The 22,580-nt window shown below is 41.2% G+C and overlaps 2 protein-coding genes across 2 annotated transcripts in view; one reads left to right on the top strand and one right to left on the bottom strand.

Moving 5' to 3' along the window:
• LOC103460905 (uncharacterized) overlaps positions 1–22,580 on the top strand; it is a 228,811-nt gene that overhangs the window by 15,359 nt on the left and 190,872 nt on the right. The window lies entirely within an intron of this gene.
• On the bottom strand, positions 11,388–12,072 carry LOC145548859 (Fc receptor-like protein 5). The gene is made up of 2 exons (XM_081599916.1): positions 11,772–12,072; positions 11,388–11,698 (listed from the first exon to the last, which is right to left on the bottom strand). The coding sequence occupies exons 1-2, from the start codon at positions 12,070–12,072 to the stop codon at positions 11,388–11,390; spliced, it is 612 nt and encodes a 203-aa protein (XP_081456042.1).

Below are 22,580 nucleotides of genomic sequence, written 5' to 3'. Positions count from 1 at the left end.
ATTAATGCCACATGTTCCTGCCGAAACCTCACTAGAACCCCCACCAATGAGCTAGTTAGGTTTGGGCCCTGTAAAAGCTGACTGTTAAGAGAGACCCCTTTATACTCTGCTCCACAATCAAACACTACACGCAGATTATGTTTTTGTGGATGGTATACAGCAGGGGTGTCAAACTCCAGTCCTCAAGGGCTGCTGTCCTGCAGTGTTTAGATGTGCCACAGGTACAAAACACTGGAATGAAATGACTTAATTACATCCTCTTTGTGTAGATACGTTCTCCAGAGCCTTGCTAATGACCTAATTATTCTATTCAGGTGTGGTGCAGCAGAGGCACGTCTAAAAGTTGCAGGACACCGGCCCTCGAGGACTGGAGTTCGACACCCCTGGTATACACCACGATGGGGTATATACCACACCTTGCCTTTTCGTGTCAGCTGATGCTGTGGAACCCTTTCTGCATGTCCACTGTTAATGGCATTAGTCATGAAGTTTGTGTACTCTTTATGGAAACCTTTGTTCTTTTGAATTTTCTTTTCAACCCATGTAAGTGCTGTAGGGCAACAGAAATATTTGGCATAAAGAGTTCTTCCCTTTTGAAAGGAGTTTCAGCTTGTAATGTCCATTTTCCATCTGTGCAGAGCGATCCATTATGTCTAGGAATTTTTGTTCCTCTCTTGACATTTCCTCTTGTTCTGTAAATGACTTTTCATTGAAGTCATAGTTGTATTGACTGATCAGAAGCTCTTCAATTTTATCAACTGTAGTTCTGTTGACATGAACTGAAGGGTAGCCATTTTCAAAATCATTGTAATCTTCCGTTGAAGCATTTACAACCCATCCTAGGAGGCGTCTGACTGCATAGGGCCCTTCACCCTGACTATTAACCACCTCCCAAGGTTCCATTAATTTAGATGCATTGGTTCCCACTAGTAGGTCTACACCAGCATGTATGCGAGGAAAGTTGGTGTCCTTCAAGTACGACCATTTAGACAGTTCCTCCTCACTGATGATGATGTCGGTGGAGACAGGTGTAACGCTAATTAAGGCTAGGCGCCTGACTACGGCCAAGTCTAATAATAGGCACTCAGACAGGTTCGGCTATGGAGCCCGTGTGTGTGAATAAAACACCACCACACAAAAAGTACGTTCAAGTTATTGTATTCAAGTGTATATTCTTGCATATATTTAGGAAGATATTCAATAATAATAATATTTATAATAACAGTGATTTTCTATGAATATAACAGAAAGACAACAAAGAAGAAAAACAACAAAAAAAACAACAAAACAATAAACCCTGATGAAAAACAAACGTTTTTTCTATTTTAAGTCCATTCGTGGATCCAAGGTGATTAATGGTCCATCAATCAATAATCCAACTGTTTTTAGTCCATGATCCAGGGCATTAGATCCAGAATGCATAAAGTAGTTTGGTTCATTTAAGTCCTACCGCAAAGCTGCGGTGATCCGGGTAGCTCGCCATCCTGGGTTGACACAGGGGGTGGGAAAAAAACCTGACCTAAACAAGGTCATAAATAAAAATAAAACAAATTAGCTTTCATATTTAAACTGTTATCCAAATTAACCAAACATTCAATAATTACAAAAAAAGCTATATTCCATCAAGTATTTCTCAGGAATCTTTCAAATGAATTTCAAGTTAAAGATCGCGATCAAGTTTACAGATCAAATTAAAGTTACATTCAGATCCAAATTAAAGTTACAAGTCAAGGGTACAGATCAAATTAAAGTGCACTTTCAAATTGTATCCAAGTTTAATTGACAGAGTCAATTAAACTTAATTGACTTTCATATCATTTTCAATAAACAATTGTTTCTCTTTTAGTTCGTTGCGCAACTCCCAAGAAATTAAGCAAGCCCAGAGTTCTATAGGCCGTCTACAAAAATCAATGAAAAGTAACTAAAACTATCCTAAAAGGACGAATCTACAAAATCAAAAGGCCTATTTAACATTGTAAGGTTATATGATCTATTCGGCCACAAAATTAACAAAAAGAAAATGACCTTTTAATTAATAAGACCATTTTTTAATCACCAATACACAAATTGAGTGGGCGTGTCGCCACTCCATTTCTATTTCTGAAAAAAATAAAGTATGTAAATCAACGACTCACCGTCGAGCGGTCGACAGAAAACACCCTATTTAATCCTTCGGCCGTGTTAATAAGGCTCGATCCAGTCTTATTCTTCCATATGTTAAGAAGAGGCCAAGATGAGCAGCTAGCCACAGCGACAGCAGCCACAGCAATTGAGATCCGAGTCACCTGTGACCCGGATCTTAAAGTGTGCTGTCAGTTTGACCCGCCAAAATAAAATACGGGTTGATTATTTTGTGCAGGTTACACAGGCATTACCCTTTGTGTAAACACAACGGGAAGCTGATAAAAATGGCTTCTGTTTATTCCTGAAATCTCCAGACCTTTAATGATAGAGGTCATCTTTGTTTTACTCTGACCCATTGTCCAGAGATGAATCTGAGTATTTTGACCTTGAATGTTGAGTTCATTAAGAAAAGCGTATGTTTTAATGATTTTAGTTCCCTTTGAACTTTTCACTTTCACTGGCAGGATGGGAAGATTGCCTGTATGGTGGCCAGCCCCAGTATGACCACAAGTAGAGGAGGTTTTACAGCCCTTTGCTGCCTGATCCAACTCTTTCTGATGGATTTTTCCTTCTGTCCAATGTGCAAAATGCTGGGATGCTTTTGGTTACAGTGTTTGCAAGTGATGCGTTTAACAGTTTTTCCTTAAATGTCCTGTATTCAAGCAACCAAAACACAAACCTTTGTCTTTTAGAAAGTCTAGTTTTTCCCTATGTGACCTATTTCCTAATTGTTGACATTGTTTCAATACATGACCGTCCTGTGTACAATACAGACAGGATAAATAATTTGACTTGTCAACAACAGTCACGGGAGATCACGGGTACAAGCGGCCGAAATGGGTTTCCTCCTCCGCAGGGTGGCTGGGCTCTCCCTTAGAGAGAGAAGCTCGGTCATCCAGGAGAGACTCAGAGTAGAGCCGCTGCTCCTCCACGTCCAGAGGAGCCAGTTGAGGCTCGGGCATCTGGTCAGGATGCCTCCTGATCGCCTCCCTGGTGAGGAGTTCAGGTCCCACCGGGAGGAGGGGAGACCCAGGACACGCTGGAGGGACGATGTCTCTCTATGGCCTGGGAACGCCTTGGGGTTCCTGGAGGAGCTGGAAGAGGCTGAGGAGGGAAGTCTGGGCCTCCTGAGGCTGCTGCCCCCGCGACCCGACCCCGGATAAGAGGAAGAAAATGGATGGATAGAACAACAGTCAATTCATTTTTGAGAGGAGGCACGTTACAGTCATCATTAACAGAAACATGGGTAACAAAGCTGTTTCTTTTAAACTGTGATTTTATTTGAGGTTGGCTAGGTCTTATGATCCGTCTAACAGGTTGCAAGTCCTGAATATCTCCAAAAACCGGATCTGAGATTATTCTAATCTGGTGTTCAATAGAAGCAACAATATCTCTGAAACACGCTCTTTGACTCTCTCAAAAATCTCATTTGCTTTTGTTCTCCATTTTCCTCTTAGTTTAAAAGGAAACTTTTGCACCAAGATTTTCATGTTAGCTGGCATGCTTAACTCATCCAAATACTGCAGTTCCTCCATTGCATTGCAGCATTCACAAAGGAACAGTCCAAACGCCTTTAATGCTTTAGCATCTTCACCGCTTTTTTCTGAAGCAGGTAGCAAAACTTCACAACCGTGCTGTGAAGCCGGAAAAAAGCCGGAAAAAAGCGGTTGATCATCAATTGACATTTCACCATTTTTAAAGCGGGCGAACCACGAGAAAACTTGAGCTCGACACATAGCGTCATCCTTGTAAGCGGTCTTCAACATTTAAACTCCCACAGTTCTTGGCTGGTATATTTCCAAGATTTACCAATCATGTTGTTATCTGTTGAGTTTACTTACAGTTTCTTCTGTTAATCATTTACTATAAAATAAGAATTATAGTTTCTCATGGATCCACCGACTCCGCTGTGGTAAACCGAGAGGTTTATTAATGATCACAAAATAAATATCAAGCCTGCAAACCTAGTATTGTAACGGACTGGTTGTAATGTTTTTAACATAATCTCTGGTCGGCTTGTGGAGCGCAGGTGGTTGCCATGGCAACGGGTGTGTTTAAATGACAGAGAGTAAAAAGGTGTGAGTGGTTTAGAGTTGATCACGTGTTCGGGTTGTTTTACCTTTGTTTACCTTTGCTGTGGCTCTTTACAGCCGCTGTAGTTTCTGAACGTTCAATAAACGACAAACTTGGACTAATTACCTCGTTTTGTGTGACGTCATTTACAACAAACATCAAACACGGTAAATGTGTTTCATTAAGTATTTAACAAGAAAATGGCTTCTACCGCCATAATTATGTGAAATTAAATTAAGTGTCTGATATAAAAAATAGTTTATATCAGAGTCTGAGAGGCTTTTCCTTTATCAAACTATTATTATTTTTTGCCTCTTATTTAGTGGAAATGTTGATGAGATTTTCTCCAAAATAATAACCCTTTTCAACCTTTATAGCTCCACTGTTGAAAATGAGGCTCTAACATTCACAAATGACAGAAATAAAATCCAGTCCAACATCTGGTTTGAGGTGATTCCTCTGGAACCTGTTGGAGGAAAAACATCCCAACTTCAGAAGATGAGCTTTAACCTAACAGAGCTCTGTGGTTCCTCCTGTCAGTATGAGAGTCAGGGTGAGGAGGCGCCAGGTTAGGAAGAGAAGCTGCAGGATATTCAGAACAAACAGGTCATGATGCTGGGCTACTGATTATCCCTCTGTCTGGACACAGGATCAATAGAACCAGTTTAAAAGATGAAATGAATGAACTGGGATGTTCTCCATGCCATAATGTTCAGGATTTAGGCCTCATGGCATCTCAAGGTGTCAACATTGCAGCCGGAGGGTGAAGGTGGAAATACAGCTTTATTTTGTAGCAATTCAAGAGCTACCAGCTTTTATCGCTTTGCTAAAAAATTAATCAGCACAGAAACTCCAAAGCACACAAAGAAGCTCTCTCTCTCTCTCTGTGTATATATATATATATATATATATATATATATATATATATATATATATTTTTTTTTTTTTTGTCATAGTACCCCCAAGAATTTAAAACTACTTTCAACCCTGCATGAGATAAATTTGTCTTGGACATGAAATAACATCAGGCTTACATAGAATTTTATTAGGACACTCAAAGACATTTTCCAATGAAATCAGTCGTTCCCATTCACACACTGGTGATGAGAAGCTACTGGGCAGTAGCCACAGCTGCCCTGGGGCAGTTTGACAAGGAACACAGTTCCAGTTAAACCCCAGTAGAGTTGTTTATATATGAGATGTTAGGATAGAAAACTCTTTTTTATGGCATGCCTTCTAATATATATGTTTGTTGTTGAGGTAATGAACTATTTTTGAACCTTCTTAAATTTCTGCAGCAACTATAATAAATAATGTATTATACTTTCAAAGACACCATCAGAGTGTAGGTAACTAATGGTTCATTAAGTTTGAACTAAACGGTGATCTAGTTCCTCATGGATCCACCGACTCCAATATATTTTACAGTGCAGATTGAAAACAAAAAGGTGAGTTAATGTTGAAGCATTTAAATCACAATCAGATCTGTGAGCGCCCTCTTCTGGTTGAAACTGATAATTATCTATGATGAATGTATTTTTCCTGCATAGCAGTTACTATCAAAGAGTAGTTACACTCTGAGAGATCAGTGTCCTGTCCTTGATGTCCCCTCAGGGTTCCTCTCTGACCTCTGACCTTTGTGTTGTTTCCTCTACTGCAGGAGAGACGATCAGGGCTGAACCTGGAGAAGATGCCATCCTGCCATGTACAGTTCCTGAGAAAAAACCTGTCATCATCGTAGACTGGAGCAGAACTGATCTTGGGGAATATGATCATGTTGCTCTGTATCGAAATAATGGGTTTGATGATGAGTGTCAGCATCCAGCTTATAAGAACCGAGTGGCTCTACAGGACATAGAGATGAAGAACAGAAACGTGTCTTTGGTTCTGAAGAACGTGACGATTAATGATACTGGAAAATATGAATGTAGAGTTCATCCCAGAGATGGTAATCGCAGGAAGAGATCTGAGCTGGATAATGAACCCATCTGTAACATCACCCTGCTTGTTTCTGCTCCATGTGAGTCTGACTGGATCAGAACCTCCAGCTGCTTCATGGTTTTATGAGAGAGAAACATGTCAGATCAGATGTTTGTGTTTTCTAATGATGTTGATAAGTTTGTAGAAATCAGCTGGTCTGATCAGCAGGTGATGTTCTTCAGTTATCTCCTACCTGTTATACTAACACCTGGTTCTGTTCTGTAGGAAACAAAGATGAACAAAAGAAGGATGGAGGGAATGAGGAAGGACAAAAGAAAGATGGAGTGAACATCACTGCACTGATAGTTGGTGTCTCAGTTGGAGTTCCTGCTGTTCTGGTTCTATCTGCTGTTTTAGGTTTTCTGCTCTATAACAAACAGAGACGTTCATCACAGCAACAGAACCAGCCTCATGCAGCAGAAGCAGAACTTCAAGCAATGAATGTTGAAATCAATCAAGAAACTGGACTGTGAACATTGAGGCATTTTTTCCAGCAGGAAGAGACTTTAAACACTGTAGCAAAACATGTAAAGTTCCATCAGAGCTTTTTACAGCAGAGAACGAACTGAATGTGAAAGGTTTGAACTGCAGCTTCTTTTAAGGTTTTATTGTAAATGTCAATCTTTTGATGGCATCTGTTCCTTCATCAAAGTTGCCACCAAATAAAAGGTCACAATAATATTTCACTGAACTGCCTTTAGCTTTTACAACCGCTGGCAAAAAGTATGGACTCACCAGTCTTGGTTATTCAGACATTTCATGCTGTAAAACAAACTCGGATCAAAAACATGATTCAATAATAAGGTCATTCCAAAGTGCAACTTGTTGGCTTTCAGGAACTCTCAAAGAAATGAAGAGAAAACATTGTGGAAGTCAGTTAATGATACTTTTATTGACCAAGTACAGGGAAATAAATATGGAGTCACTCACTTCTGAGTGTGCAGCACATCTCCAGCTCATCCAAGAGATTCTCAATGGAGTTAAAGTCTGGACTCTGTGGTGACCAGTCCATGTGTTCAAATTATCTCACGTTCCCTGAACTCTTTCACAATCCTGACATTGTCAATTTGGAAAGTGGCCCTTCCATCAGGGAAGAAAAATTCACTGATGGAATAATCTAGTCATTCACTTGACCTGTTGCTGAACTTTGACCTGACCAACTGCAGCAACCCCCAGTAGGCATGATGGGTAATCCCCTCACCTGCCTCTCATCTTACCCTGTTAGGTGTAAAAATAAGTTCATCTTCTACCAGCTCCTTTGAACATGTAAATGTACTAAACTACTGTTCTTCTTTAGCTTTGTTTGCTTTTGTTTTAAAATAAGTTCGCTTGTATATAAAGCTTTGTTTATCATTTTATTACACCGTGTTCAATAAAGTCAAACTTGAACTTTTTCTCTGAAAGAGAGAGAGAATGATTCGGATTCCCTCCAGTAGAATTTCAACCAGGTCAATCAGAAAAGAGAAGATGTTGTGAACAATGACTTTAACTTTCTGCTGTTTCATATTTGCTGTTTAAATGATGGCAGCGGAGGAAGTGAAGGAAACCGTTCAGTCAATGTTGTTCAAGCTTCCAAATATTACAGTAACATTAACAGCCACCTCATTCAGCCCAAATCTTCTTCCTTTGCAGTGGAGGATGGTTATTTACTGCCCTGGCAATTTCCAGTAAGCTTCATATTGTAATGAAGCAAATAAAGCAGCTGGTTTTCACCAGGCTACGGTACCACAGTTCAACACATATTGCTTTAGCTCAGGGGAGGACAATCCTGGTCCTGGAGGTCTGGTGTCCTGCAACTCTCTCTGGTCCAACACAGCTGAATCCAACAGCTGAATCACCTCCTAAGTGCAGTCAAGTTCTCCAGAGTCCTGCTAACGACCTCATTATTTGACTCAGGTGTGTTGAAGTAGAGACACAACTAAAGGTTGCAGGAGACCCTCCAGGCGTTGCCCACCCTTGCTTTAGCTTGTAAGTGTGGTGGGATGGTGTTCCACCCTCCCCCTCTCCCTGCACCGGGCACCGTTGATTGGTGGGCGGGGCGAATGGCTTTATAGTTGGGAGGGCCGCTGCAAGGTGCGTGCGTCTTTGTCTCCCACTGTTGCTACGGTCGGCGGCTACATGTCGGCTTGTGGGTTTAGTCGATTAGTCTGCGATCGTAAGTGGCAGTTTTTCTATCCGTGACTGAGATCATGGTTGGTTTTTGGGTGCTATAGCTGTCGTGCGTTTCTGCAGTGTGGCTCTGATGGCGTTGCCGGCTGCAGCTAGGGGTTGCTGTGGCATGCGGCTTCCGTCTGGTCCTCACCTGCTGACCCGCTTCGCCCCGGGTTAGGCTGTGTTTCCACCACTCGGTAAGCTACCTGCTATTTAGAAGCTTTTGATTTCTTTTATCTGGAGGGATCCAGATTTCCCTGGATCCCTCGAGGGAAACTCATTAAACCGTTAATGGGTTTTCTGTTTCAGGCACGTGATTGTGTTTGGAGCTGCAGCGCTTTGGACGCTCTGTTGTCTTGTCTTGCCGTCGTTTGTTTTGGCAGCTCTCAACTAAACCTGTTGCTGGTTGGGCAGGCTGTGTGGGCGTTTGTCTTTTGATTTTTACCCAGGAAGCATTTTGGCTAAACCGTTAGTGAAACGGCCATTGGAACACACTAGTATATAATCCTTTGGGGAAGGTGAGTGCAACATTAAATACACCTTTCTCAACAGGCGAGGGCGCACTTTCTCCGTTTATAACCAGACGTTTATGCAACTTCAAACCATTCCTCCCGCCCTGGCACCTCCAGACCCGGATACCCATCTGGCCGGCTCGGCCCGTGGGGGGGGAGCCTAATTCAGCTCCGATATCTGAATAATCCTGGCTGTGTTTTGTGAAACAACAAGTGATCTCTATAGATGTATTCTGACACTTAAATATAAATAACCAATGCTTAAGTTAGAACTTCATTTCATTATGGCTATTAGCTTTTCAATTTACAAAAGTGAAATGATGTAGCCTTTTTTGCACTAATCTGAAGATGGTGCAAGTAGGATTCAGAATCCCAAGAGAAGATAAAAAGCCTGGCTTCAAATAGCTGCACTTCCTCAACCTGGTTTGGTCTTTATGAAACGGATAAAGCCAGGATGAATTGCTGGCGCTATGTCAAGCCTGGCTGAAGAAATTCAGGTAAATGAGCATCAACAAATTCATTCAGCAGACCAATCACAGATTCACTGATGCTACACAACATAACTTGCATACGCCATGTGTCTCACATCAAACAAACTTCTTTTGATGAAGGATTCTGAGGAATTGAAGCACATCTTACTGAAGAAAAAAACTGCTGCTACAATAGCAAATGATAATGGATTGATTGAATGCATAATTAGCCCAAAATATCAATTTCCAAACCACTATTAACTAAAAAACCTCATAAACGCACCTATCATTTGCTCAAATAAAAAGCTTCAAACTTACAATGAACAGTGAAAATCTACGATGAAACATGTTAATCTGACAGCAGATTCTTTCATCTTACTGATTTTTGTTCCACATCTGATTAATATTTATACACATTAAACATAACTTGTATATCTTGATTTGTTTTTATTCTGTACATTTATTACTTTGTGACCCATTTTTCTAATCCCCTCATCGCTGAAGTGGTCTATTAAAGGCCTTTCTGTCAAACTAGATCAGCAGTCTAACAAAACGCAATCGAACAGGAACAATACCCACATGCATTGTTATAAAATTGATAATATATTCTACCATCATAATGTTTAGATAATTATACCAAGATTGATCAGTGGCATTTTAATGCAGGGTGATAAAAAAGACCAAAACAAACAGAAAAGAAAAGTTAGTCTGGTCTGGAGCAGGCTGGCTGCACAGAGTAAATCTCCATGGTAACTTGGTTGGTTTTCACAAAAAATGTAACACAAGGCATAAAATATCTGTAAAATCCCACTTTAAGTTTTTATTTGTTGAATTTCTTCATTAATTTGTCCTACTTGTTGCCTCTGCAATTTGCATTTGGTTTCTACTCCATCTTCAAAATCATGACACTCCTCTATGCTGTTATTACTGAGGTATCAGGTGACTCAGTGAAGTATATGGTCAGAATATAAAAATAATAATAATAAAAAACTAATAAAATAAAATTGATGGTGTCATGGTTCTTTTGAGACACTTCCCAATCTCTGCTCTCTCCTGGAGACAATGGTTTCATCCTGTAGTAGAAAGGAAAATGTTAACAAAATGGTTTTTATCTTTCATCATCAGTTTGTGGGCTTATTGACATGTCAGTGGTCAGAACACAAAAATAATAAAAAAACTAATAAAATAAAACGGCACAGATCCTATTACCTTAGGATCTGTGCTGATAAAAATACACAAAGAGGAGCGTGGAGATGAGGTACGGACAGAAGACCAGCAGGCGGCGCATCACTGTGAACACAAGCTGCAGGGGGTCTGAACCAGGAGGCGGAGCTTTGGAGGTGGGAGGAGCTACTGTAGGTTCACATGGAGAAAAAAATACATTTAATTTTGACCCTCAAACTGGAAGAAAAAATTCTTACCGACTCATTTTGCTCCCCTGATCAACTGGTCTAATTAGACCGTATGTTTACCGTTTACTTTAAAAGAAATTCACTAGTAACAGCCATGGAACACTGTTAGACTTTGTCCTTTAATTAGTTCCCTACATGTCATAGCTTTCATTATCCCTCATCCAGTTGGCATAATATAAATGTGAGGGGTGTACTAACGTTTCTGATACACTGCATGTAAACTTTAAATGGCAAGGAAGGTTTAAAAAAAAATCTCCCAAAATGTTTTCTGGAATATATCAAATAGAACTAATTTAGGTAATTTTAACAAATCTAAACAAGTTTCAGACAGTGAGACGAAGTGAGATTGTCATTTTAGTCGCTGTTGAAACCAGATATGTGAATATCTGGTTTCAACTGTATCTTTCTCACTCACCATGCAGTGTTCTTGAAATAGACAACTGAAAAAGGAAAACTTCAGTGAACCTTCCTGCATTCACAGACAGACGGTTAAAATAATGCACCACAATTTATGGTAGATTATTCCACTAACAGGATGTTGAGTTTGTTCTTTTCCTGCTGTTAAGCCATAGGTCTCCTCGTGAAGTCACAGTTCATTTCTGAGTTATTTACAAGTATTTATCACCTAAGATTATCCATCTGCAGGTCCGCAGGCCACCATGACCCTACAAGGACCGGTGGGTTAACATAATGGATAGATGGGTACATGCAGGTGTGAGTGGCTGACCTTTGACCCAGATCCAGCTGGATGGAGACTCTCCATCCTGACCGCTGATGCTGCACTGGTAGAGGCCTTCATCAGAGCTGGAGACATGGAGGAGGGTCATGTGACCTGATGGTCCATCACCAATGAAGGAGCCATCTTTATAGAAAGCAGCTGGGAGGTTGTGGGCTGGACTCTTTGCTCTGCAGCTCAGAGTGACGTCATCTCCCTCCATCACAGGGAGGACAGGACTCTGCAGGATCACTGATCCACCTCAACACAGAGACAAACTACAGCATTTCATCCATTTCCACACAGCAACACTAACTCCACAGTCTGATCTTACCAGAGACAGAGAGCTGGATGCTGCTGCTGCTGCTGGGGGAGGATCCAGATGTGGACTCACACCAGTACACACCAGAGTCTAATGGGAGGATGTAGATCAGGCTGCAGGTAGAACCAGCTGGTTTCCCCCATCCATCTCCACACTCAGTCCTGGTTCCTCTGGTTGTGTTTCTCCTCACAGTTCCTCCATCAGAGATGTTTCCATCCTCACAGGTCAGAGTCACTGATTCTCCTTTAAAGAACTGAGATCTGCTGGGACTCACAGTCAGACGAACTGGGAGAACTGGAGATGAAATGATCATGAGATCAGATGTGGGAAAAAAAAGATGTGAAATTAAGACATATTTATATTATTTACAGATTGTTTCATATTTTAAGCATTTCCCCCCCAAAATACAATTTCTGAACATTTAAAATAACAGAACAGATGTTCACCGACCTTTGACCCCAGCAGAGCACAGAGAAAACAGAACTGGAGAAAAGAAAAACATTTAGATCAGGAACTGAAACGGCTTAAAATCTAAAACTTTGGAGTCAATCAGAATAATTATAAATTTAAAAAACTCTGATTTTCTTTTACGCTTTGACTCCAAACTCTAAATAACCCATCAGAACCATGACCCATCAGAACCATGACCCCATCAGCACCATGACCCATCAGAACCAGCAGATGTTGCCGTGTTTGTACTCACAGAGTGAAGCTGGTAGAGATGTTGGTCTCATCGTAGCTCTGACTGATCTGAAGCTTCGGCTGGTTCTGCTGAGCTGAACCCGCCTCCTTCCTCCACATCACATGGTCAGAGCAGCAGAGACGCTGGATTCAACTCTGACACTCAGGAGCTGACCTCTACAGGACCAGAAGGTCAGATTACAGCTTTTATTTTTATTCTGTTTCTTTTTTAAACCAACCGATGAGATTCTGTGTTCTGCTCATCAGGACTGAATCACTAAAGGTGTTAATAGAGTCACTGCGACTCCAAACCACCAGAGAGTCCATGGCTGCTTCTGTAACCGTCTCTCTGTTCAGGTAGAATAGTGGCAGCAGCACAGAAGACAGAAGAGGTCAAAGGTCAGGGCTGAAACTGCTGCTGAAACCTGACCTGTACTGACCAGCCTCTCAGTGTTTTAGTCATAAATGGAGGATCTTTGTTGTACATTACATTGAGCTGTTTGAATTACAGTGTTAGCATCATGACCTTTGACCCCACATAGTTTCTGAGCTCTCTAACTGCTCTGGATGTTTCAGGTGTTTCTCAGCTGCTGCATCAATGATCAGCAGGTTCTGCAGCAGCTGGAGGCTCGTTTTAGATAACAATGAATCAGAGAGGAGGTCCAACATCTGAGCCGATGGTGTGACGGTAATGATCTGGACCTGAACGAGACCAAAGTTCAAATCCTTCTGAACTCTCAGCCTGATGAAGTTCAGAGGATGAAAAGCTTTGTTTCTTTTTTCAACTCTGTTGACTTCAGCTGGTTCACAAACATCCCGTCTAGAGAAGATACAGTAAAGGCTCTAAATTTCTAATTTCCAAGCACTGCTGGATGAATTCACTCAGTTTTATCTGTATATTCTGCACAATACAGAGAGCTTGTAAGATGATCAGCAATGAAGCAGTCCTGAATGAAAAGCTCCACCAGGCAGAGTCAACACGATTTTTATAGTTTTAGGGATAAGGGATCCAAAACATGGGAGAGACAGTCTGGTTCCCAAGCAGCTGCAGGAAAACAACTTCCAACCTTGTGTGTCGGCCAAACAGGTTCAGATAGCAGGACTGCAGAGAGAGGAAGTGACATCAGACCTCCAGGTGGGGGCGGGGCTTGTAACAGGGAGCAGCTCCTTGGGACTTTCCAGAGAATCTGAAACCAGTGAAACCAGTTTGGTCAGAAATGAACAAGTTGAATCTGATCTGGAATCAGTTTATAAAAACACGGAGCTGCAGACAGAACCGATTCCTGAATGAATAGGATTAAAGGTTCATTCAGTGTTAACATTTTCTCATCTACATAACCTGCTGTGGATCAGCTGATTGTGGCCCATATTGTAGGGAGGTTTATTATTTTTCACTATGTCTGTCTGACAGCTGATTGAGGTTAAAGTAGCAGCAGGACCAGAATAAGCAGAACTGGCAGAAACAATAATAATAAAAAAAGAAAGAAAATGTAAAATTGCATTCTGGTCCAGGTATTTTAGTTTAATTACCCTTTTTTAATGAATAATGTAAATAGCTCAACTTTGTCCAAGCTTGTTTGAAAGTTATCCATGTGACTTGAAATGTTGATACATGCTTTGATTGGCATTATGTTAAGAGATTGTGATAACTGTGTCCAATGTTTAAGGAGAATTAGAAAACCAGCCCACAGCGCAGCTCTTTGGAGCCCAACTGACCCGAGATGTTCACCTGCTGATCTTTGTTTCTGGGTCACTTTGATTATGACAGAGAACAAACGACTTTGTGTTTCCTGTTTATTCAAACAGCCGAGCAGCTTTCAGCCCTGAAACGCACCATTGAGCAGTACATGTTGAAAGTTCAGTGGAGGATGAAACTTTGTGGTTCCTGTTGTGAAACCATGTTGTAGCTGAATTACCTGAACATGCGCAGTTGTTTCATTTCCGCCCCTATAATTTCCTCCTCCTTTCACCAACCCTTCAGTCGACGCCACGCCGACGCTTCGTTTCCTCTAAGCTGAATTTTCTTACATGTTTATTTGCCAACTTGATCTAACAGGGTTTATCTTTGAAGGTTAAATAGTTTTATTCTAGAATTAAACTATTTAACTCAAACTGGTGGAACTAAAAGACGAGGAATGGCGGCTGGACCTGCTGCGTCACGGCTCATCGTTCTGTTCTTGGTTCTGTTCTTCCTGATGGTCCAGTTTGGTTCTGCTGGTGAGTTTTACCTCAGATATGAAGAATAAACGATAAATAATGTTTATCTGTTGGACCTCTGATATAAACTCTACTTTAATGCTGGTTTTAACTCTGTCCGTCGTTCTGTTCGAGATGTTTCTGAAACGGCGTCACGTGACCAAAACTCTGTCAGCGTCCTTGAAGATGACAGCTGATTTAGGTTGTAGGAAACTGTTTATTGTAGGAAACTGAAAGTTACAATAACTAAGCCAGGTTAGAACTGGTTGAACTGGTTTAACCAGGTGTTTTCCTGCACATTGTAACTGGAGCTGCTGTCATTCAGAGTAATATCTGAGTTTTAATGTTGATGTTTAAATTATTATCCAGCGTTTTTCTAAAAGAGGCCAGCAGGAGGCAGGAGACTCTAGAACGTTGTTATCTGGGTTTTAGACAGGAAAGGCCCACAGCATCACTCAGATCTACTGTACTTGAACATGAACTTCAACATAGTTTATCTACATTTTGTTGAAGGATCAATACTTTTAGTATTACAATAACTGATTCAGAAGCTAAAAGCTTTATGGTTTTCAAAAATTTTCACAAATAAAATTCTGAGAATTGTGGCAGCAAGGGTGTAACTTTGTGTTGCAAGTTAGTGGGGATGAAGAGGAGCAGGAGGGCGGGGGTTAGGACGCAGGGGGTTAGGGCACAGGGGGTCAGGGCGCGGGGGTTAGGACGCGGGGGTTAGGGCGCGGGGGTTAGGACGCGGGGGTTAGGGCGCGGGGGGTTAGGGCGCGGGGGGTCAGGGCGCTGATGCTCCCAGTAACTGGAAGCCGTTTCTTTTCTAGTGCTAAGAATAAAACCAAAACTTACATGTAAATGCCAGAAAGTCTTATTCAATAAATTAGGATATACGTCCTGATCAGGCTTGTCAGATTAATATTACCTTTCGAAAATAATCTTTTAGCAGGTATTAACATTCTACGAAATATAAATATGTTAAAAGGTCAGTAATCTAATTAATCTATATAATGTATCTCACTTGGTGATGGAACTGCTGACAGAGGAACTCTCCAGTCATATTCTGTATTTGCTGAATGCTTGCCCACAATTAAAAACAGTTTCACAGTTCAGAAAAAAAATTTGTGAATAATTATCACATAGCTGCCTTTTATTGTCTGATTTTATCAAGTGATAAAAACATCAACAACATGAGATTCTGTAACAATCAAAATGTTAAACATTTCAAAAGCTTCTGTGTAAACCACATGAATCCGTCAATGATGTGATTCTGACTCCAGCTGTCTCTCAGTTGGTTGACAAAACCTTTTGTCTTGCTGAATTACACATAGCAGATGAAATATGATGTGTTTTTAATATAGCAAATATTAGAGACACAAAAAACGTTTCTGGGGGGCATCGGTTTATTTGGGGGGGTGGGGGCAAAATAAATCTACATAGCAATAATAATATTACTCAAGTAAAAGAAAAAGGTACAGTGCAGTAAAACTACTCTTAGAAATACCCTTTTTCCAAAAAAGTTACTCAAGTGAATGTAATAAGTACTACCCACTATTGAACATAAATAGCATCAGTAGCCTATAAGCTACTTGTTAGCAAACTCCAGGTGCTGTATTGTTATTAGCTAGTCATCTGTTAGCTAGCTTTACCTGCATCCAACAGCTTTACTGAACTCAGTCAGTTAGTTTGGAGGGAAACGGTGAAAAGTTATTTGCTGGTTTGCTGCCATAATTCTAACACACCTGCGTAGCTCCGCACAGCAGCAGCAGGTCTCCTTTACTCAGTGGCGGAGCCAGAGGGGGGGCCAGGGGGGCCAGTGCCCCCCCTGTCATCTGATTGGCCCCCCCTGATGATTGACATGTAACAGCACCAGGTTATTCCTGCACATTATTTGGAATCATTCTAAGTCAACCTAATATCTAAAGAAGAGAAACAATAATAAATATATGAAAAGAAAATGTATAAAACTTTATATAAGTCCATGTGACATAAATAAATAGATTTTCATCACCAGCCTCCTTTATACTCATAACAAGCTGATATTCTTCTCCTGGGTGTTTCAGTTGCTGCTGTGGTGAAACTCAAAGGCTAAAGCTCTTCATACCTGGTGGTGATGGTAAAACACCAATAAGTTATTTATTGATCCTCCGACAAAAAGAGAAAAAACCGAAGAGGGCCGACAATGTTCTAGTTTGGATCAGAGGTGGCGCTGGAGTTTTTTCATTGTCCGTCAAAGAAAACAATCATTTTATTTCCAATTTGTAGACATCAAACGAAACATTTATTATTTCTCTGTTAGAACGTTTTTGAAATCAGGTAACATTTCAGGAAATGACGTGATTAGCAGACGGCAGAACTCTGATCGGTTCCTGATCCGCATCACTTCCCTCAGCGGGAGAAAAACCAGCAGAAGCGGATCAGCTGCTGGAGGCTCCAGAGCCTCTGGTCCGTTAAAGCGTCCAGATCAGAGGTGATCCTCTGACAGATGTTGTTCTTAGTCTGATTAATAATGATTAATAATGAGCTCCACGATGTTCTCTGTGCAAGTTTAAAAGTCTAGCTCCGCCACTGCCTTCACTGTTCTACAGGTGTAAACAATCATTTTAGATTTCAAATGATTTTCTGTTTGTTTCTGATAGGAAGTGAGACTAACATGCTGATGAAACAGTAAAATAAATATCAATAAAATCATTTATCTGTTTACATTGAATTACAAAAAAGTAAAAAAAAACATTTGTAACTGTCAAGTTAAAACAGCAAATGGTGTATTTGTGAATGCATTACCATCTCCACCCAACTGGCACGCGCCTCACAGAAAATCAAGCGCACCCATCCCTTGTCAGGCCTTCAGAAGCCTATAAGGTAACTTGGCACACCTGTGCTCAGAATGATCTCTACAGACAAAGAGCCTCAGCTTCAAGCTTCCACAGAGACACCACTGGTAGGAACTGTTTATAACAGTTTATATCATTTCATCTGCATTCAGAAGACCAGATTAACCTTATTGATGAGATGGGTTCTTTAAGTTTGGAATGTAGTTTGTTTGTGTATTCACTCATTGTTAACTTTAAAATAGATTGGTAATATTTGCTGGTAAACTCCTTAATTAGCTCATTGTGATTTGTAATTCATTTTGTTTCATTTGTTTGTAGGTTTGGACCTGTTCGGTGACCTCTCTGTGTCCACTCTGACCACTCAGACAAAAACATGGTGGTCTTGTATTGTAAACTGAAGTAATTTAAAGACAAAAGAGAAATAAAAAGATGCCACTGAGATGAGTTGTTCCTGCGTCTCTTTGGAGAAGAAAAGAAAAGTTTGGGCAGAAACTGAGGTGGTTTGAAGACGCCAAAAAACTTGACAATAACCTTCACAGCAATTGAAAGAAAAATCTTGATGGAATCAGTCATGACTGAATTGCTTATCATGTTCCTGATTATTGTAATTATTTCACTGCAGGGGTTGATTTACATAAGCAAAATATCCATTTTTATTTATTTTGTCAATAGTATTCAGGTCTGTATGTAAATTACATTAACATACAGTAATACAGTCACAGCAGTGCTGACATATCTGACTGAAATTAAAAGATTTTTTTTTTTCCAAACCTGAATAAAAACAGGACTGGGGTGATTTAGTTAAAAAAAATTAATAAATCAATCATTGATAAAGAGAAGGCAGTGAAGGCCCACAGGATCTATAAAAAGTATTTCACTCCTTGGATCTTTTACACCAGGGGTGTCAAACTCCAGTCCTGAAGGGTCGCTGTCCTGCAGTTTTTAGATGTGCCACAGGTAAAAAAACACCTGAATCAAATGGCTTAATTACCTCCTCAGTTCTCCAGAGCCTTGCTAATGACCTAATTATTATATTCAGGTGTGGTGCAGCAGAGGCACTTCTAAAGGTTGCAGGACAGCAGCCCTCGAGGACTGGAGTTTGACACCCCTGTTTTACACCATGACCTATCTGCAGTGTTTACTGCTGATTTTGTGTTTTTATGGCTCATCAGACAAAGAACACAGTCACTAATAAACCCACAGTAGAGAATGGAAAGATCCATGTTTATGGATGAGATGGTGGGACATAAAAGGCTTTTTAATATCAAAAGCATCTAATGGTTCTTATGGAGGCAATTAATTAATTTGAACCTTCTTAATTCTCTGCAGAAGTTCAAATAAATCATGTATTGTATTTACAAAGACAGGATCTGCCTGTTGGTAACACTCATGGTTCATTAAAGGGACTTGTGATTTGTGTAAAATCTACCTTTTTGAGCTTTCCATCATGTTGTGATGGTATTCCCTCACCAAAACACATCTTTCGTGTTGCTTTGATTCTTGCGTACATGTTTGAAAAATCCTTTTGTCTCCATGGATCACAATAAGATCTCTGGCGCCCTCTTATGGGTGAAAATGATGGATGTCTATAATGTATTCTAACTGTATACAGTTTATAATAAAAACCTGTTAAACTCTTAACTAGTCTCAATGTTCCTCCCTGACCTCTGACCTCTGTGTTGTTTACTCTGCTGTAGGAGAGACGATCAGAGCTGAACCTGGACAGGATGTCACTCTGTCATGTACAGTTCCTGAGAAAAAACCTGTGAAAATCGTAGACTGGAGCAGAACTGATCTTGGGGAATATGATCATGTTGCTCTGTATCGAAATGATGGGTTTGATGATGAGGGTCAGGATCCAGCTTATAAGAACCGAGTGGATCTACTGGACAGAGAGATGAAGGATGGAGACGTGTCTTTGGTTCTGAAGAACGTGACGATTAATGATACTGGAACATATGAATGTAGAGTTGATGGGATTAAAAATAGACGCACCAAGAGATCTCACCTGGAGAATGAACCCATCAGTATTGTCACCCTGGATGTTTCTGCTCCAGGTGAGTCTGACTGGATCAGAACCTCCAGCTGCTTCATGGTTTTATGAGAGAGAAACATGTCAGATCAGATGTTTGTGTTTTCTAATGATGTTGATAAGTTTGTAGAAATCAGCTGGTCTGATCAGCAGGTGATGTTCTTCAGTTATCTCCTACCTGTTATACTAACACCTGGTTCTGTTCTGTAGGAAACAAAGATGAACAAAAGAAGGATGGAGGGAACATCACTGGACTGACAGCAGCTGGTGTCTCAGTTGGAGTCCTTGTTCTATCTGTTTCAAGTTTTCTGCTCTATAAGAGACGTAATAATAATATGAGACGTTCATCACAGCAACAGAACCAGCCTCCTGCAGCAGCAGCAGAACTTCAGGCTATGAATGTTGAAAACCATCCAGAACCTGAAATGTGAACATTTAACATTCATTTCTAGCAGGAAGAGACTTTCAGCACTGAGACAGAAGATATGAAGTTCAGCTCCAACTGATTCACTTCACCTGTTTCCATCAGAGCTTTTACAGCAGAGAACGAACTGAATGTGAAAAGTTTGAACTGCAGCTTCTTTTTAAGGTTTCCTGCTGTCTGAACAAAATAATATATTACATCTAAACTTCTCACCTAAAAGAAATGGACACTAATCAGAGAACCACAGAATAAAACATGTTTTTTAGGTTATGGAAACTGATGAAGAACCAGGCGCCATAAAAAGATGGACATTTAGTTACATTGACTAGTTTAACAGACTTTTCACAAGTTTTAGGGAAACAATCTACCTGCAGCTTAAAACAAACTGATTACAGTTACATCCATGATGGGATGATGGTGGTGACTGGTGGGAGTTCGTCCTGGAATCGGTGGGTTGCCTGTTCAGTTCCTTCTCTGTCCACCTTTGTTGCGTCTTTGTGCGAGACTCTTCACTCATCTTCCCTTCTGGTGCTCAAATGACCTGATGGGTTTATACAACATGAACACTTCAGTACTTCATGGACCTGAAGCTCCTCCCTGAGGGCAGATGGTGGCCGGAGTGTGTGGGGCCCTTGACTGACCCCATCCAGTCACTGAATAGATGCTCAGACCAGATCAATGTGTGGATGAGACAAAACCTTCTGCAGCTGAACAGAAACAAAACTGATACATTATGTATGTACATGTTCATATATATAGCCTTGTATTATCTCATATCAATATTTAATCTTCTTTGTTTCACTATATTTGTATTAGTTTGTATTTATTTTTTGTTACTAAATAAATATAAAAAAGGTTATGAGTGACTGTGTGCTTTGTAAAACACTTTTATCTCAAGTCAGAATATTTTATTTCTCCACTAAGAATATATAAATATCCTGAATCATCAATCAATTCAAAAATACTTAAAAAAAATAAATGTCCTTGCTTAATGACAATTGTTTTTATAAGGTTTCCAGTAAAAAAAAGGTGTGAAAATCTGTTTATTTAGTGAGTTTTTAATTAAATGTGTTGATACTTCATTGCTCCTGCCAAACGTAAAACTCTGAGAAGAGCTGTTGACCTCTCCAAGATGGCCGCCCTACGTCACATCAGCAGCATCAGGTAAGATGAAGCGTCTCTTCTTAGTCTGTGGTGCAGAGTATTGGGTTCAGCACCAGCCCTGTGAAGAACCAGGGCTGGTGCTCAGTGCTGAGGAGAGCAGGGATCCTGCTCTCTGGGATCCTACTCTCTGGGATCCTGCTCTCTGGGATCCTACTCTCTGGGATCCTACTCTCTGGGATCCTGCTCTCTAGGATCCCGCTCTCTGGGATCCTACTCTCTGGGATCCTGCTCTCTGGGATCCCGCTCTCTGGGATCCCACTCTCTGGGATCCTACTCTCTGGGATCCTGCTCTCTGGGATCCTATTCTCTGGGATCCTGCTCTCTGGGATCCCGCTCTCTGGGATCCTACTCTCTGGGATCCCGCTCTCTGGGATCCCGCTCTCTGGGATCCTATTCTCTGGGATCCTGCTCTCTGGGATCCCGCTCTCTGGGATCCTACTCTCTGGGATCCTACTCTATGGGATCCTGCTCTCTGGGATCCCGCTCTCTGGGATCCTACTCTCTGGGATCCTGCTCTCTAGGATCCCGCTCTCTGGGATCCTGCTCTCTGGGATCCTATTCTCTGGGATCCTGCTCTCTGGGATCCCGCTCTCTGGGATCCTACTCTCTGGGATCCTACTCTCTGGGATCCTGCTCTCTGGGATCCCGCTCTCTGGGATCCTACTCTCTGGGATCCTGCTCTCTAGGATCCCGCTCTCTGGGATCCTGCTCTCTGGGATCCTATTCTCTGGGATCCTGCTCTCTGGGATCCCGCTCTCTGGGATCCTACTCTCTGGGATCCTGCTCTCTGGGATCCCGCTCTCTGGGATCCTGCTCTCTGGGATCCTATTCTCTGGGATCCTGCTCTCTGGGATCCCGCTCTCTGGGATCCTACTCTCTGGGATCCTGCTCTCTGGGATCCCGCTCTCTGGGATCCTGCTCTCTGGGATCCTACTCTATGGGATCCTGCTCTTTGGGATGCTGCTCTCTGGGATCCCGCTCTCTGGGATCCGTCTGTCAGGGAGTCCATCATCCAGCAGCAGATGCTGTAAGGGGAGACCCAGGACCCTTAATGTAGTTAAAACTTTTGAGGCACATAAAGTTCAAAAGTTGTTTTTTCTTTTATTCTTCAATGACATCATAGCGAAAACCATTCTGTTATTATAGGCACAAATTATTTAATGGTGCTCCACTGCCTCTTTGTATTTCTGTTTCTCCTTACAATCTGCAGAGGAGTCTTCATGCGCAGACACTTTCTCATTACATTCATCAATGAGCTGCTGTTCATGTCCTCTGAATGCTGATGACACCTTGATGACACCTTGATGTCACCTAATGACACCTTGATGTCACCTTGATGACACCTTGATGACACCTTGATGTCACCTAATGACACCTTGATGACACCTTGATGACACCTTGATGACACCTTGATGTCACCTAATGACACCTTGATGACACCTTGATGACACCTTGATGACACCTTGATGACACCTTGATGTCACCTT

The sequence above is a fragment of the Poecilia reticulata genome, chromosome 18, assembly GCF_904066995.2.
Source record: "Poecilia reticulata chromosome 18, P_reticulata-male-v2, whole genome shotgun sequence".
In the NCBI taxonomy this organism is placed as follows: Eukaryota; Metazoa; Chordata; class Actinopteri; order Cyprinodontiformes; family Poeciliidae; genus Poecilia; species Poecilia reticulata.
The sequence above is the reverse complement of the archived record's forward strand: the minus strand, read 5'-3'. Positions and strand labels throughout refer to the sequence as shown.